At 48.0% G+C, this 15,920-nt stretch overlaps 1 protein-coding gene and 1 long non-coding RNA gene across 21 annotated transcripts in view; one reads left to right on the top strand and one right to left on the bottom strand.

The window, feature by feature from the left end:
- PHLDB1 (pleckstrin homology like domain family B member 1) overlaps nt 1-15,920 on the top strand; it is a 65,840-nt gene that overhangs the window by 2,250 nt on the left and 47,670 nt on the right. For 16 of the 20 annotated variants that reach the window (XM_072613037.1, XM_072613049.1, XM_072613044.1 and 13 more), the window contains exons 2-4: nt 3,611-3,691; nt 5,515-5,638; nt 6,883-7,053. In XM_072613037.1, the coding sequence (XP_072469138.1) occupies nt 3,632-3,691; nt 5,515-5,638; nt 6,883-7,053 (355 nt within the window). In that variant the 5' untranslated portion in view covers nt 3,611-3,631. Of the gene's footprint in view, nt 1-141; nt 244-1,725; nt 1,842-3,610; nt 3,692-5,514; nt 5,639-6,882; nt 7,054-14,770; nt 14,922-15,920 lie in introns of those variants that run through there. The other 4 variants (XM_072613041.1, XM_072613039.1, XM_072613045.1 and 1 more) reach the window with 3 other exon arrangements.
- Nucleotides 10,929-13,280, bottom strand: LOC140506182 (uncharacterized). Its single transcript, XR_011967806.1, has 2 exons — nt 11,962-13,280; nt 10,929-11,281 (listed from the first exon to the last, which is right to left on the bottom strand). It is a non-coding gene; the product is annotated as an uncharacterized lncRNA (long non-coding RNA).

The following is a 15,920-nucleotide window of genomic DNA, read 5'->3' as shown; positions in this document are numbered from 1 at the left end:
GTCCTTCTGGCGGATACTCGCTTTCCGCCCCTATTCCTCCCGCCCCGGCCTCAGTTTCCTTCCCCTCCAGACTCCTTCCTTCATCTCCTGGGCCGGCCCTTGGCCTGGGGAGCGGATGTGCGCGGTAGGGACAGAGGGGAGGCGTTGGCCAGGCCGGAGCTGACTGGAGTGCAGTTTAGCCCAGCAGTTTGGCTTGCCATGCATCGATCGGGGCCAGAACGGGGTTACTTGCCTCAGGGACAGGTAAAAGGCGGCAGAAGTCACTAAGGGACGGTTGGGGAGTTTAGAGAGCAGAGCAGGAGCTGGAGTCACTCAGGGAGCAAACATCGAAATCTGGCCATCTTGGTCCCAAGAAATACTGAAGAAGAAGCACCTGGGTCTCTCCCCGATTTTGTCCTCTGGCTATGGGCTTTCTTCCTTTTTTTTATCTTTGTCTTTGATTTACATCACTGACCTCGAAAATCTATTCCTTTTTTTTTAAATTTAAGGTTTGACTTTCCTAAATCTGACTATTCCATCCTGTTCTTCCACCCCTCCACCTTGGTCCACACAAACCTTTCACTTTTTCTTGGGGAGGAGAGAATGCCTAACAAGAACCCTGGGGACCCCAAGGAGTTAAGGTTGGGTTTTCTCGCCTTCCCGGAGAACCCCTTCTTCCGGGACCTGGACTGGAGGAGAGTGGGGAGTGACCGGATGACCTGGGGACCTCAATCAGAACCCTCAAAGACCCACCTCTGGAGTTGCCAACTGGTACCTACATATAGCTTCGTGCCTGTGTTTCGGTACCCTCTCCGGGGCAGCTGGGCTTCAAAATGATTGAGTGGTCGGCCATAGGAACCGGTTCAGCATCTGCAGAGGTGATATCTACCTGTGCTCTTAATCTACAGGGTTCACCCAGATAACAGGGTGCCTCGTATTCTCTAAGTTAATATCTGACAAAATCCAGCTAACCTAAGCCGAAAGAGAGTACCGGTTGCTTGTGTCGGGAATTTGTGGGTCAGGGTGAGGTGCACAGGGTTCCCCCAGGGAGCCACGCCCGATCTCGGAGTGAGAAGCTGCTACAGGCAAGGGCCCCCTCCCCCCCCGCCCTCGTCCCCCTCTCTCCCGCTCCCCCTCCCCCCAGGCCTGGGTTACACCGCAAGGACCTTTTTTTGGCTGCGGGACTTAGCTGTACTTCCCAGAAAGGCCTTAGAAGGAGGGGTGGGGCGGGTAATTACAACCCTCCGGGCTGCAGCTGGAGTCGATGGGAAGGAAGGGTCAGGAGCTGTAGCGTTCGCTTAAGGGGGAGTCAGCCGGAAGGGGGCACCCTCGGGTTCCTCTGGCTAAGCTCCCCAGACAGGGTAAATGGGGGGGGTTGTCCTGGAGAGAATCACCCCAATCTAGTGAGGATACTTCGGAGCTAAGAGAAAAGCTATTGTCGTGAGAGGTCCAGTTGATCGAGTTTCTCTTCCTACTTCTAGGGGATTCCGTATCTCAGGATCTCATTTGTCTCTGAGTCCCAAGGCATTTCACCTCCCAAATTCCCCTCTTCTCTCAACCTTATCTTCTTCTGGCTGTCTCTGTACCCAGTCACTTCTTATCTCTCTTTCCAAGATACTTCTCTTTATCCCAGTCTTTCCTCTCTCTTTATCTTTCTCCACCATCATTACTGAGCATCTCTGTGATGAAATTTCTTCCATTGACCTCTTTACCTTTAATTTCTCTCTTTTCTATCCTACCTTCACAGTCCATCACTTTCTCCAGCCTTTTGGGGGTCCCCCCTCCCTTCACTTACACACACAACGTGGACTGTCGCAGAGAATATTGGAGGATTTAAAATCACCCATGGCCTGAGGCAGAAGGTATGTTTCAGACTGATAGTAATAGCGAGAAAGAGGATTCAACAGTGCCCTGAGTCCCCGGAAACTGGTCAATAGCCTGGCATCCTAGGGTTGTGCCCATTCTGCTTGAACCTCTTATACATGATCTCTCTTGCTATTTAGTCCAGGGGTGGGTCCTAGGGCCAGTTCCAGACTCTTTCCCTCCAGCTTGGGTGGAAATGGTGACGTTGCAGTCGGAGTCCGGAAGGGTGGGAGTCAGGAGGGTAAAATTAGTAACGCCCCTGGCTTAGCCCTTCAGCCCCCATGCCAGAGACCGAGGCTGAGCTTCTCCTGGCTCCCGACGCTGCTTCCTCTCCAAATTGGCTGATTGTTGGCTAGAGGAGAAAGGCAGCTGATCTGGGTTCCCCAACTTCCCCTTCCTCTCTCTTGCACCTCTAACTTTTCTCAATAACATCAAAGAACTTTTTTTTGTCTTTGTCAGATTGTGTAAGGAACATGCAAGTAAGCATAGACGTATGTGTGTGCTGTCAGCACATATATGTGTTTGTACACAGCTCTGATCCCTGATAAATATGTGTGTGGAAGAGGAAAGCATGTACCTTTTATCCTGGAGAGGATATATTATAGAGAATAGCTATACCCCAGAAACGCTCAGCCTTCATCCTCCCAGTGCATCTATGTGGCCCCCATGTCACCAAGTTAGTTTATGTATTTGGTCATGATAAAACCAGTATCTCCCCCACTGAGTTTTGTTACTGGGGTGAAGGAAGGGTTGAAAGGACTGGGAGTAAGAATGAGGTGATTTTTTTTTTTTTTGAGAGGATAGATCATTGGACCTGGGACAGGAGTATGCTTATGAGTATGCCAGGGAAATCTAATTGTTCCTGTTGTGTCCCCTTTAAGAAAATAGATCCTCCTGAGACCCCTGGGAGAGGAAACAAAGGGAAAGAGGGAGGGGCTAAGAGAGGGAGCTGAGAGCTCCCTTCCTACAACAGCCTTAGCTGTGCCACTCACCTGTTTGGAAGGAGCTTCTGTAAGTTCCTGTTCTCAGAAAGGTACAGTTGCCCTAGAAGATCCTACTTTCTATACACCCATTGTTGATTAGTTGTTTCAGTCATGTCTGATTCTTTTTGACCCCATTTGGGGTTTTCTTGGCCAAGGTACTGGAGTGGTTTGCCATTTCCTTCTTCAGCTCATTTTACAGATGAGGAAACTGAGGCAAAAAGGGGTAAGTGACTTGTCCAGAGTCACTCAGCTAGTAAGTTTCTGAGGTCAGATTTGAACTTAGGGAAAATGAGTCTTCTAGAATCCAGTCCTGGTATTCTACGCACTATACCACCTAGGTGCTAATTATTTGAAGATCTGGTTACTCCAGGTGCCAAGATAAGTAACTATGGTATGGTGGGCCCTTGGTACTGTTCATTCTTGGTCTTAGGATCAAGAAAGGAGTGCACAGATCAAGGACAGGGCACTGAGGAGAAAGCAGGGCATCCTGATGTGACATTCCTATGCCTGTGGGGTGTCCAGGCTGATGATGCAGACGACTTAGCTTAGGGGTAGCTATGATCTGTAACTGAAGAATGGGCAGTACTGCTGTGTTCTTTTCCTCTTTGGGCTTCTCTTTGGCTGCATCTGTTTTCTACAGGGTAAAGAAACAAAGAACAGTTTCTGGAACGTCTTCGTGTCCTGAGACCCTTGCTAGATGATGGACTCAAATCTTGTTCATACTGTGTTCTTTCCTTCACCTCCCTGGCACCTTCAGCCTAACCTCTCCTTTTCTATGCCCCTAGGAATTCTGGAAACACAGAGCCATGGATGCTTTCAACAGAAGCACAGCAGGCTCTGGGTGCAAGATCCAAGCCAGAGTCCAGGTGAGTTGTTACCAGGTTGGGATTTGGAGGCAAGAGAAATAGAAGCTGAGGTGGGTAGACTGAGGGATAAGACTGGCAGTTTGCAAGGCCTGGGACTACTTTTGTGCCCACCAGGTCTCTGGACTGGAAAGGACTGGTGGTTAGAGTTGGGGGAGAGATAAATAGTGAATCTGCCTTCTTGACCCAAGCCTCAAAATCCTATTAAGAGCTTGCTCTTCAATGTAATCTGGTTAAGTGATTCACCCATAGAATATCCCCAGAAAAGACTTGGAACTTACTTCCAGGATGTTTTTGGAATGGACATTTTGTGCTATGTACTCCCTTTCTCCCTCTCTTCTCCCTCCCTTTACCCCCTACCCCAATACATTTACCCTGCTGTGCTGGTCAGGTCCCAGTTTAATTCAATAAACATTTATTAAGTGCCTACTATGTGCAAATCACTGGATATACAAAGAAACCAACTGCACCTGACATCAAGGAATGTGTGGTCTCCTGAGACTTTTTTTTGCCATTGCAGACATCTGTTCTTCAGCTTGTAGTCTCAGTGCCAGGAGCCCCTGAGAGGTTAAGTAAGATGCTTAGGTTGAACAGCAAGCACCAATGAACATTTATTAAGTGCCTACAACATTCAGGACCTCTGCTAGGCTCTGGTGACAAAGACATATGATAATGATGAATTAGTCTCTGATTTCCAGACGAAGGGGAGATAACAGGTAGCCATATCCATACATAGGATATTTCTCAGAGGCTGGACTGGAAGCCAGGTCTTCCTGACTCTGAGGCTGACCTTTTGTTCACTACTCTACCCTTACTCCTAAGTGCAGATAATATGGTAATTTGATAATATAGCAATAATAATTCATTTGGTATAGCACTTCATAGCTTACAAAGCACTTTCCTCAAAGGTAGAAAAGAATAACCAACACCAATATAATGCAAGCTTAAATGTATGGGAGGCAGCTGGGTGGTGCCATGGATAGAGTGCTGGGGCTGGAGTTAGGAAGACTCATCTTCATGAGTTCAAATCTGGACTTTTATACTTTACTAGCTGGGTGACCCTAGGCAAGTCACTTAACTCTATTTGCCTCAGTTTCCTTATCTGTAAAGTGAGCCAGAGGAGGAAATAACAAACCATTTGGGGTTTGGGGTTACAAATGGAGTCAGATGAGACTGAAGAAAATGACACAATTCCACTAAATTTACATGGCACTGTAAGGTTTGCATGAATCATCTCATTTGATTCTCACACCAATCTGATAAGTTAGGTAATATTAGGCAGTGCCCTGTCTCCCCAAATTACCTTCAAAGCAGTCTGCTCCTTGAAATCAGAGACTGCTTCGTTTATCTTTGTGAACATAGTAGAGCACCAGACATATGATGGTCACTTAATAAATGTTGATAGATTGATTGATTGAAGTCTTAAATGACTCACCCAAGAAAGCTCATAGATATCAGAAACCTGGGACTCAAATTTAGGTCTAACTCCTATGATCCTATGATTCCAACGAATTTGTGCACTGCATTAAAAGCAACTGATCATGAACTAGGTCCGTCCCATCCTTCCCTGGGGCTTTACTGGCTTTTAATCTCTCCTACCTTGGTGTCTGACTCCCCAATTATCTCTACTCTACTGAACAAAGAGAAGACAGGTCAGCTAATACAAAGAGAAGGCTGATGAAACAGAGAGTGGGATAGATGAATTATTTGGAGAGGGAGGGAAGAGGTAGGGAAGAATGTTATGTGGGTGTTGAAAGCAGTAAGAACTTAGACTGAGGTTTGGTGTCTCAACTCCTCATCGTACTGATGATGCTCCCTCCCCTCAGAATGGGCCCCTGGATTTAATCGAGACAGGCAAAGGGCTGAAGGTGCAGACGGACAAGCCACACCTGGTGAGCCTGGGCAGCGGACGCCTGAGCACTGCCATCACCCTTCTGCCACTGGAGGAAGGTGAGTCAGGAGAAGGCATCTGTGCCAGATTATCCCACAAACCACCTCACAGCCTTATAGTCACAACTTCTTCAAGGTCCAGGAGCCTCTGCAGAAAAATAGGTACCCTTCCCATAATCAAGAAATGAAGAATATTGTAGTGGTGTCCCCCTCCCATGTCCCCTACTGGGAAACATTGGGGTGATGCATTCCATTCCCATTAAGTCATCTCCTCTACTGTTTCCCTCTCCCTTTCCTCTCTTCTTTTCCCCTATCACCTATCCTCTGATGGAGATAATCTAGTTCTCTAAAGACTAGGATTAAAAATCAAATGAGAAAGTAGGGCTATAGCAGAGGAGCAAGGACCCCATTGATCCTTGGTTAAGAGCCTTGGACTTGGAGGTTGGAAGGATGGGAGATAAGAGTAGGGGAAGGGAGGGAGGACCCCAGGGAGGATCTAGGAGTCTCCTGAGAGAAGGTATAAACAGGGAGTTGGGGTGAGTTGGGGGCAACCTCCTGAGAAGAAGCTCTGACAGAGCATCCCTTTTGCCCTCAAGCTTCTTCCTCCCTTCTTGTCTCTTCCTTCTCCTTGCTCCAACAAGCTGCACTTGTTGCCTGGGTGATCCTACATTCCTGGCATTCTCCAAATACCAGCCCCAGGGGCTCTGCTAGGGGTGGGGTGTGGGGAAGCTGTGTAGGTGTGCAGAAGCTGTGAGCGGGAGACATGGGTCTGAGAGGGAGGGAAGTGCCAGAGGGCAGGAGGAACAGGGTAGAAGGGGGCAGAGCAGAGAGCTAGGGAAAGAAGGGAGCCTGAGAAGAAAAGAAGGAAGTGGAAGAGAAGCTTGTGCAGAAAGGGCTGAGACCTATTTGGAGGGGATGGGAGAGACCTTGGCCAGAGAGGGGTGGCAGCAGGAAGGAGAATGGAGAGGAGTCTATCTGAAGGAAAAGTGGGCTATTTCAACATCTTCCTCAGGCCCAGACTGAGTCTGTGCTGCTTTTAATGATGCTTATGTCCGGATGTCCCTCTCCTTCCCTCCCTGGTCCAGAGTATCATCTCCCCTTCTGAGGATGCTTGCTACCACTTCCAGTTATGCCCAACAAAACGAGGGACACATTAGGGAAGATGTAGGCATCTTCTGTCCTACTATTGTTTCTCTCCCTCTTTAGAGGACATAGTACCAGCTCTGGGTGTCTTTGCTATTTCCTGCCTATCCTTGGGCCAACACCTCTAACTCTCTTCCTCACTCTCTCCCTGCCTCCCCTAGGAAGGACAGTGATTGGCTCTGCTGCCAAGGATATCTCACTACAGGGTCCTGGTCTTGCCCCTGAGCACTGCTACATTGAGAACCTACGAGGGACCCTCACCCTGTACCCCTGTGGCAACGCCTGCACCATCGATGGGCTCCCCATCCACCAGCCCACCCGCCTCACCCAGGGTAAGGTCCTAAACATCTCCAAACCTGATGATTGATTGATTGGTTGATTGATTAAGAGGAGTTGAGGGCGGGGGGGGGGGGGGGGGGTGTTTAAAGGTAGGTTCTAATAGGATTGAGGTTCAAGTGCTGGTAAAATCCTAGTCTTAGTGTTATCCTGGAAACTACCTGGGGATAGGGCTTATTGGTGGGGTATTCAAACGGGTTCTGTGTATACGTTTAAAGCTCTGTCAGGCTGGGAGAGTTATTCAGAGTTGGAGGAGGAAAAAGCCCTCTACCTGCTCCTGACCTCAGCTTCTCTGTCTCTCACCAGTCTTCCTTCTCCTCCAATAACCAATCATAATAGCAGTGATAGCAGTGATAACAATGCCTGGGATTGTGTCAGCCTCTCCCAAGTCACCAAGGCCTCTCATATACATGCTCATTTGACCCCAACAAGCCTTATGTGATAGCAGTAATAATGATAGCTGGCATTTATATAGAACTTTGAATTTTGCAAGATGTTCTACATATATTGTTTCATTTGTATCTCACAACAACCCTATGAAATAGGCACTCCTTTTTTACAGGTTAGGAAACTGAGGCTCAAAGTTACTTGACTTGCCCAAGGTCACATAGTAATTGTCAGAAGTAGGATTCAAGGGTCCAGCACCCTATCCACTATACCATGCTAAAAGTACCACTGTGATTATCCCCATTTTACAGCTGAGGAAATTGAGTCTGAGAGAGAGATTTATACAAGGTCACATAACTGGTAATTGGAAGAACCAGGACTAGAAGACAGATTTTCAAATTCCATGCCTTATGCCTGTTCCCAGTCTTGACTTCAGCCTTCTCTCTTCTCCTGATCACCCCACAGGCCTTGGCAAGGGGTGGGGTTACATCATTAATTGTCAAAGGGCGCTGGAGAAGGTGGTGTGACAGCTGCAAAAAGCATCAGCTGGAGCAGCTAGAAATGGGAACAATGATGGTGTTTGTGTGAGAGTACGAAGGAGCTAGGCACCACTGGGAGCTGTCCTCCCAGAGCCTGGGCTTCTGGGCATCCCTCTGTGGAGAGGAAAGGAAAGATCTCCTGGCAAAGCAGGAAAAGGGTCTGGTGGCGCCAGTTACCAGAACAACAAGGAGGGAAGCAGGGGATTCTCTGGTCCTGTGACAATATTGTAGAAGCAACAGTAGCATCCTGATTGCCATGGGGACCAGCATCACTTTCATGGTTTCCTATAGCAACAGAGTATCCGTGGCAGAGTAAAATGTTTGGTAACCCTGAAAACCTGGTCCTTGATTTCTATAGTTACCAGGATGGGCAAGGGTTTTTCCTTTTTTCTGCTGTTGTGTACTGGTTTGGGTTGCCATGGAAATAGGGAATCCAATCTCATTTCTTCCCTTTGGCCAGCATGAAGGAAAAAGATCAGGTTAAGGGGAATTGTGGGTGGGGATGGGGACTCAGAACCAAGTCAGACTCTGTGGAGGAAAGGTTGGAATGACAAAACCATCTGGGTTCTCTCAGCGTCTGCTGGAGCTGGTATAGAAGGCACCCTTTACCCACTTTTGCTCTGGTTCCTGACCCTCCTTCTCATCACATCCCTTTGGGGCTTTTGATTAGGAGACAATATGCTAGATGTGGAGTCAGAAGATCTGTATTTGAGTTCTGATTCTGATACTTACTAGCTATAGTGTGATCAAATCTTCTAGTAAAGCTTCCTGGGACTCGGTTTTCCCAACTATAAAAGAGGATAATAATACTTGTATTCTGTATCTCACATAGTGGTTTATAGAAAGATTTATGTAAATATAGGTTATTGTTATTGAAGGAAGAGACTGTTTTGCTTCTATCTCTTTATCTCCTGGGTTTAGTAGAGTGCCTGGCACATTTTAGGTGATTAATAAATGTTTGGTAATTGAGTAATTTGACCAATTCATTGATATTAGTAGTTGATTCCCTGCAGAAGTCAGCAATCTCCCCCCCCCCCCAATCTAGCCTCCCTCCTCACTTGTTGGTGCACGTGACTCTGAGGTTTGTTCCCTCTTCTTTTTCTCCTGTGCTGAAGATGAATCAACCTATTCTTGCCTCTTGACTATCTGACTGACTTTGGGAGGCATTAAGGTCTGCAAATAAAGCAGGCAATGTGGTATAGTGGAAATAGCTCTCGGTTTTGAATCAGAAAAGCTGGTTTTAAATTAAAGCTCTGTCATTTACCGCCTGTGTGACACTGGACAATCCAGTTCCTTACTGGGCCTCAGTTTTCCTCATCTGCCAGATAAGGGGCTAGACTAGATGTTCTTTAATATAGCCCTTTCAGTTCTGACATTCTGTGATATTTGGACGTCTCTCCCTGGGCAGTTCTAGGCAAAGCATCTTCCCTTACCCCTAGTCAAGAAACTAGTGGGGCAAGGCGGCAGAAGAGTGTTTAAAGTAGCAGTAAAATAAGGCGCTGAAGCTGAAATTCAAGGAGTCATCAATGATGGCCCGGCTGTAGCTTTCCCCTACTAATTCATGTCACATGCATGCATATGAACATGCCTATACATACATGCTAAGAGCAGAGCCAAAGAACTGGGGGTCTCCAAATGCTTCTCCTCTGTAAGTACACAATTCACACAATGTATCCATTAACTTGCTGAGGAGTGGGAGGGTCTGGAGCCAATGCTGGACTGTCCTTAAGAATTTCCTGTGTTCCTAATGACTCCATGTGTTGCCAGTGGTCTTTCCTCTGTCCTCCTCTCCCTTCTGGGCCTTACAAAAGGACAGGGACCAACCCCATGCCCCCTTTCCCTTGAAGCCCACCTCTGCCAGCCTCCTTGTCTGGACTTGCCTGTCTCTTAGGGGTTTGGCAGTCTGGGGAGCAAGTTGGGGGGTGTGCAGAGAGACACAAAGGAGCCGGTGTTCTACATCCTGTCTCCTCCCCCTCCCTGGGGCTTGGGAGCTGAGGGTTTGCCTTGTTTCATCTCTACAGCAAGGCACCAGCCCCCTCATGCTCCCCCCCATCCCATCCCCCCTTATTGCTGGCCCAGTTCCGGACATTCTTCAGAGTTCATCTCCCTGGAAACTGAGTGGCTCAGATGCACATGTGGTATCTCTGTGTGTTTGTGTATTTTAGTATGTGTTTACAGATCTCAGTATGTGTGCATCTGAGTGAGTTTGGAGATCATTCCTGTGTTTGCATAGCTGTGTGTCTATCTGCACAAATTTTAGGGTGTCTGTTTATTTGCTATATTTTACATATATATATGTAGATAGATATAAATAGATAGATAGATAGATAGATAGATATACATACATACATATGTTGTTGTTCAGTTGTGTTTTGACTTTATGTGACTTCATGGACTTTTGTCCATGGATTTTTCTTGGTAAAGGTACTGGAGGGGTTTGCCCTTTCCTTCTCCATTGTGTCCCCATTTTACAGAAGAAAAACTGAGACAAACAGAGGGTAAAGGATTTGCCAAGGGGTCACACAGCTAAGTAAGTGTCTGAGACCAGATTTGAATTCCTGACTCCAGGTCTGGTGCTCTTCCACTGTACCACCTAGATGTCCCATATACATACACACATACATAAACACACATACAGGACAGGAGGACATGAACCCATGTCTTCTGCCTCTCTGGGAACCATGTGTTCCTGTATACATGCAAGAAGCATGTGAGCTTGCATTTTAGGAGAATCTTACCTAAATGTACAATTTTGTCTAATCTATCAATGTGCTTAGTTGTTCATATAACTGTTTGTGCCTATAGGTGAATGTGTGGAATGTATGTGGTATGAAGGGCCAATATGTATATATAGAAAGTAATAACAATTATTAATGATAGTAACTAAAATTTCTAAATGCTTTAGGATTTATAATCCACTTTGCTTATAACAACCCTATGAGATAGGTGGTGAAAGTATTTATTATTCCCATTTTACATGTAAGCAAACCAGAATTCTAAAACATTAATTAGATTTACCCTCAGTCACACTTCTAGTAAATGTCTGAAGGAGGATTTGAATCCTGATTTTAAGTCCATCACTTTTTTTTCTTTATCGTACTACCTTCCCCAGGCACTGTCTTCTAATCCAAGCTGCCAGCAGGTACCCCAACCATCCCCTGTGAAAGAAGGAGGTCTGCCCATTTCTGACTGGACCATGCACTCCATACCTCATCCTGGGCATCATGTCTAGCAGTGATGGCAGTGGCAGGCACACTCCTATGGAAGGAGGGGGATAGAAGCATATGCCAACTTTATCCTGGCATGGTGGGAAAAGAAAGAATCAGTGAGAGAACTGAGAAGCAACTAGTTCTCCCTCCACCCTTTTTGAATGCCTGGGTACCTCCTACCCTGACCTCTTTACTCAGAGCAAGGGGTAGAGCCAGCAAAACAACCAAGGAGGCTAGATGTCTATCTGGGACCAGGTCATTTCCACCCTGGGACCACAGGGACAGACCACATGAAAGAGCCCTGTGGAAAAGCCAAGGAAGCTTTGGAGAAAGGATCCGAAAACCATATTACTAAAGACTCAGGATGTCTAGGTAGAGGATCCCTCATCCCCCTCTTTCAGGGGAGGTTGCTCTCACTTCCTTCCCACTCTGTGACACCATTCTAGATGGGCAGTGGTTCATACCAGAGCAAACAAAGGGATTATTGGGTCTTATTACTGTCTACCTCTGGGATCCAGAACATCCTTTACTCCCTTAGTAATTTAGAGTGACTCAAAGAAACATGCTGCATCCATAACCTGAGGATCAGTGGAATGCAGCCATCATCTGCTAAGTAATCTTGGACAGGCAAAGTATTACAGTGGAAAGACTACTGGACCTAGATTCAGACAACTGCAGTTAAAATCTCAGCTCAGTCATTTTCTTTTAGACAATGCTCAAGCCTCACTTTCCCCATCTATAACTAGATGGCATTTAATGTCCCTTCTACCTCTAGTTCCATGATCCCGTGAGATTCCTTCTGGGAAGAAGAAAAGAAGCCCCATCTCTTTCTTGTGAGACTGGAAAAAAACAGAGGGAAAAGAAGAGATGGTGAAACTTTTCCGCCCTTACGTGGCCTTCTGTAATATTTCACACTGGCAAGTGTTCTCTTGTGTTGGTCTGTAGCTGTCCAGCTTGCTGTCATAGTTTCCAGATGGGTGAATCATTCTTCCTGCTGAGATTTCCTTATTTTTTTTTAAAAAAAGCCTTTCCCCACTTGCATTTGAAATTCTTTGATTCCTTCCCCTCCCATCAGGACAGGAGAGACAGCTCATTGGAGATGGAAAGTGTCTCTGGTTATTTCTCTGGAAATCTGAGTCATACTCCAGAATCTCTCGAGAGCTGTGTGGATATGTGGTTGAGAGTATAGTGTGGGTGTCAGTGTTGTATGCGATTGTATGAGAGAAGACAGTACTATATAAAAGGGAGAAGAGTGAGTTGGACAAGAAATGTGCCTATTTCTCTGCACAGCCAGAGTGGATATGTGTTTATAGGAAAGAGAAGAGTGTTTGTAAGTGTTCACGTGTAAGAAACATGATGATCCAGCCTGAGTTCAAGGCCCAGCTCTGGCTGTGTGACTTGAACAATCATTTAACCCCTCTGAGCCTCAGTTTTCTCATTTGTCAAATGAAGAGATTGGATGGGACAGCTTTGAAGGTTGTGTTCAACACTATAACAATTAGAGAGGAAGAAAGGAGAATCTCTACTTGAAAAAGGACTTCTTTGTGAGAATCTATGTGTCTGTCTTTATGTGTGCACCACAATGCCTGGTTCGGCTCATTGTGTGTCAGGGACTTCTATTTAGGGAGGGTGGTTCGGTTGGTGTTGTGTCTGGCTGGCTGGCCTTCCCTGCTTGTGACCTTGGGGGTTCCAGCTACAAGATAACTGTGAGTGACTCTCAGGATGGGATAGGGAGGAGTTGAGCACTGGAAACCCAGATGTTGAAATAGGCTGCTGGCTTGGACAATATATCCGGTCACATTGGGAGGCTGAGGGAACCTAGAAAAAATTGGGCCTGATCCCTGTGAGCCCTGTGGGTGGGTTTGGGAGGGGAATTTGTTAAATGAGGGAAGAGAGAAGGTCTGGGTTCACAAGCTGTCTGCATATTACAGGCATCCAAGGCAACTATGTGGTAAAGTGGATAGAGTCAGGAAAATCCATGTTCAAATCTGGTCATAGATACTTATTAGCTGTGAGAGCCTGGGGCAAGTCAGTTCTGTCTCCCTCAGTTTCTTCCTCTGTAAAATGGGAATAATAATAGCACCTATTTCCCAGGGTTGTGGTAGGGATCAAATGAGAGATTTGTAAAGCTCTTTGTAAAGCTTAAAATATATAAATCCTCTCTCTCATGGTCATAGCCATCACCACAGACCTTCTTCTCTGCAAGAAGCCTTCAGGATTCAGAGGAAGCATTGTGCTAGTCATTTCTTAGAGAAGACAGGAGGGTCAAACCTGACTACCCAAAGGGGTCCCTGAAGATTTTTCAGACTGTCTTCCAGAGTCTTCTTACCTACTTCCTCTCTTTCCCCCCAACACAGAACCACAGAATGACAGAGCTGTAAGGAGCCTTCAAAATCATCTAATCTACTCTGCTCATTCTGCAGATGAGGCAACTCAGACCCAGAGAGAGACCCTATTTATAGAGGAGAGTAGCATAGATTAAAAGCAACAAGCTGACCCAGTGCATGGAGAATTGGGTTTGGAATCAAGAAGATCTGAATTTGAATCCTGCCTCAGACACACGACCTGTGAGAGCCTGGACAAGGCTTTTAACCACTGACTGCCAAAGTTTTCCTTATCTGCAGAATGGGAATGATAATAATAGCACCTACCTCTCAGGAGTGTTGTGAGGTTCAAAGTGCTATATAAATGTTGTTGTATATTATTATATTATCTATATTATTATTTATCATTATAGCTTAAATAATCCTGGACTGGATATCCTAGTGCTTGGGTTCATGCAGAGGACCCAGTACTTATGAGCTTTGTGACTGAGATCCATAGAGATCGTTGCTTTGGAGTTGGAAGGGACCACACAGGCCAGTTGACCAACCCTCTCCTCTTAAGGATGAGACAAGGAAATCACAGAGAAGAGAAGTGATTTGCTTTTGGTCATTTAGTAAGTAGCAGAAACCAGGTTTGAGCCCAAGTCCTCAGTCTCTGAATCCAGCTCTTTCTAAAGCACCACGCTTCCTTCTCTCTCTTTTTTTTTTTTCATCAGCAAAATGGGGATAATAGTTTCAAGACCTATCTCACAAGGCTACTTTGAGGGAAAAAGCAGGCAGCCGTTGCGCAAGGACACACAAGTTAATGGCAGAGTGAGGCCCTTCTACCAGGTCTCCTGACTCCTAATCCTCTCTCTCCAGCTTCTTGGAGAAGGGTGGGTGGTGGGTGGAGACGCTGCTAGTCTCTTGTCACCCTTACCTCGGAGCTCCCCGCCACCTCCTCCTTCCACCACCTCTCAGGACTGCTTGGTGCGGCTCGCCTTCCCCCGTCTCCTCCTCCCTTTTCCACCTCTGCCCCCGCAGACTTTGGGAGTCGGGCTCTTGCTTTATCCCTCTCCCCCATCCATCCATCTCCTTATCCATCTCCCTTGGTCCTCTCCCTCTCTCCTCTCCTCCCCTCCCCAGTCCTCCATCACTTCCTCTTCCCCTCCCTCCTTTGTCCCTCCTCCCTTCTTCCCCCCACCTCCCTAGCCCCGGCCCTGGCCCCAGCCGTTGCCCGGCCCCGGCCCCGCCCCGGTCCGCTCCAGTGGCTGTGCCGGAGGTCGGGCCCGCCCCCTCAATAGGCCCCGGGCCGGGCTGTGGAGCCGGAGCGGGAGCCGGAGCCGGAGCCCGGGGCCGGGCCGAGGCTGGCCCGGCCGGAGCTGGAGCTGGAGCCCGAGCGCTCAGGGAGGTCCAGGCTCGGCTGGTGAGTTACTGGCTCAGGGCCAAGCTGAGGCCGGGAGCCGGAGGCGGGGAGAGTGGCCCGGGCACTGGGAGGCACACCGTGCTGCGTGCGGGGGGGATCGGGGTTTGCGGGAGCCGCCGGGGGTCCTCCCCTTCCAGCTGTTCTTAGCTGGGTGTGTGTGCTCGCCCAGCGCCGGGCGGACTGCCTCGGGGTGATGGTGCTGTCGTGGCTCCCTGGCTCCCGGCGTGGGTCGGTGGGTCCACCGGCACTGTCGGGTCGCGTACCAAACCTCAGTCATTCTCTATCCCTCCCGGACCGAGGGCGATCCTCGCCGGTGTGTTGGGCTGGGAATGAGAGCCGAAGACAGCTTTGTTGAACTCCTTGTCCTGTTCTGGATAGGAGTGGGAGTGGGGGGTGGAGAGTAGGGAACGGGTCTCTGGTGGGAGGTTAGAAAGGGACTACGAAGCCACCTCCATTCTCCTGTTCCCTGCTCCAGCCTCACTTTGGACCATCCCGTCTGCCTTGCTCTCTGGCAGAGTGAGAGCCCTGTGTACAGAGTCTGTATTGTGTGCCTTTCCAAGGCAGACTCACTCCCCTCACCTCTTGTACCTCCTCTCCTGTTCCAAATATACGGCCCCCCGACTTTGGCACCCAGCCGAGTCATGGCTGGGCTCCTTAGCACATTGGGGTCCGTGATTCTGCCTTTGGTGGGTGGGTGACACTCTTCCTGGGTTCCCTGGTGGGGAAGGAAGACAGTCCTGGGGAAAACAGAAATGGGTTAGGAGTAGAGAGTAGAGAGAAAGAACGAGTCAAAGCTCAGATGAGCCCTGGGACAGGTTGGGGGCAGAGCAGAGGCAGCCACCGGGGCTCCAGATCTCCCTCACCAAGTGCAAATAGAAAGTTAATTTGGTCTGGAGCCTACCACCTCTGTCCTTCTAGCCTCCTTCCCACTCTATTAATACAGCCCTCACCCCGCTGCCTGGCATCCCCTATTTATAGCCCTGGAGGAAATGTGGTCAC

The sequence above is a fragment of the Notamacropus eugenii genome, chromosome 5, assembly GCF_028372415.1.
Source record: "Notamacropus eugenii isolate mMacEug1 chromosome 5, mMacEug1.pri_v2, whole genome shotgun sequence".
In the NCBI taxonomy this organism is placed as follows: domain Eukaryota; kingdom Metazoa; phylum Chordata; class Mammalia; order Diprotodontia; family Macropodidae; genus Notamacropus; species Notamacropus eugenii.
The sequence above is the reverse complement of the archived record's forward strand: the minus strand, read 5'-3'. Positions and strand labels throughout refer to the sequence as shown.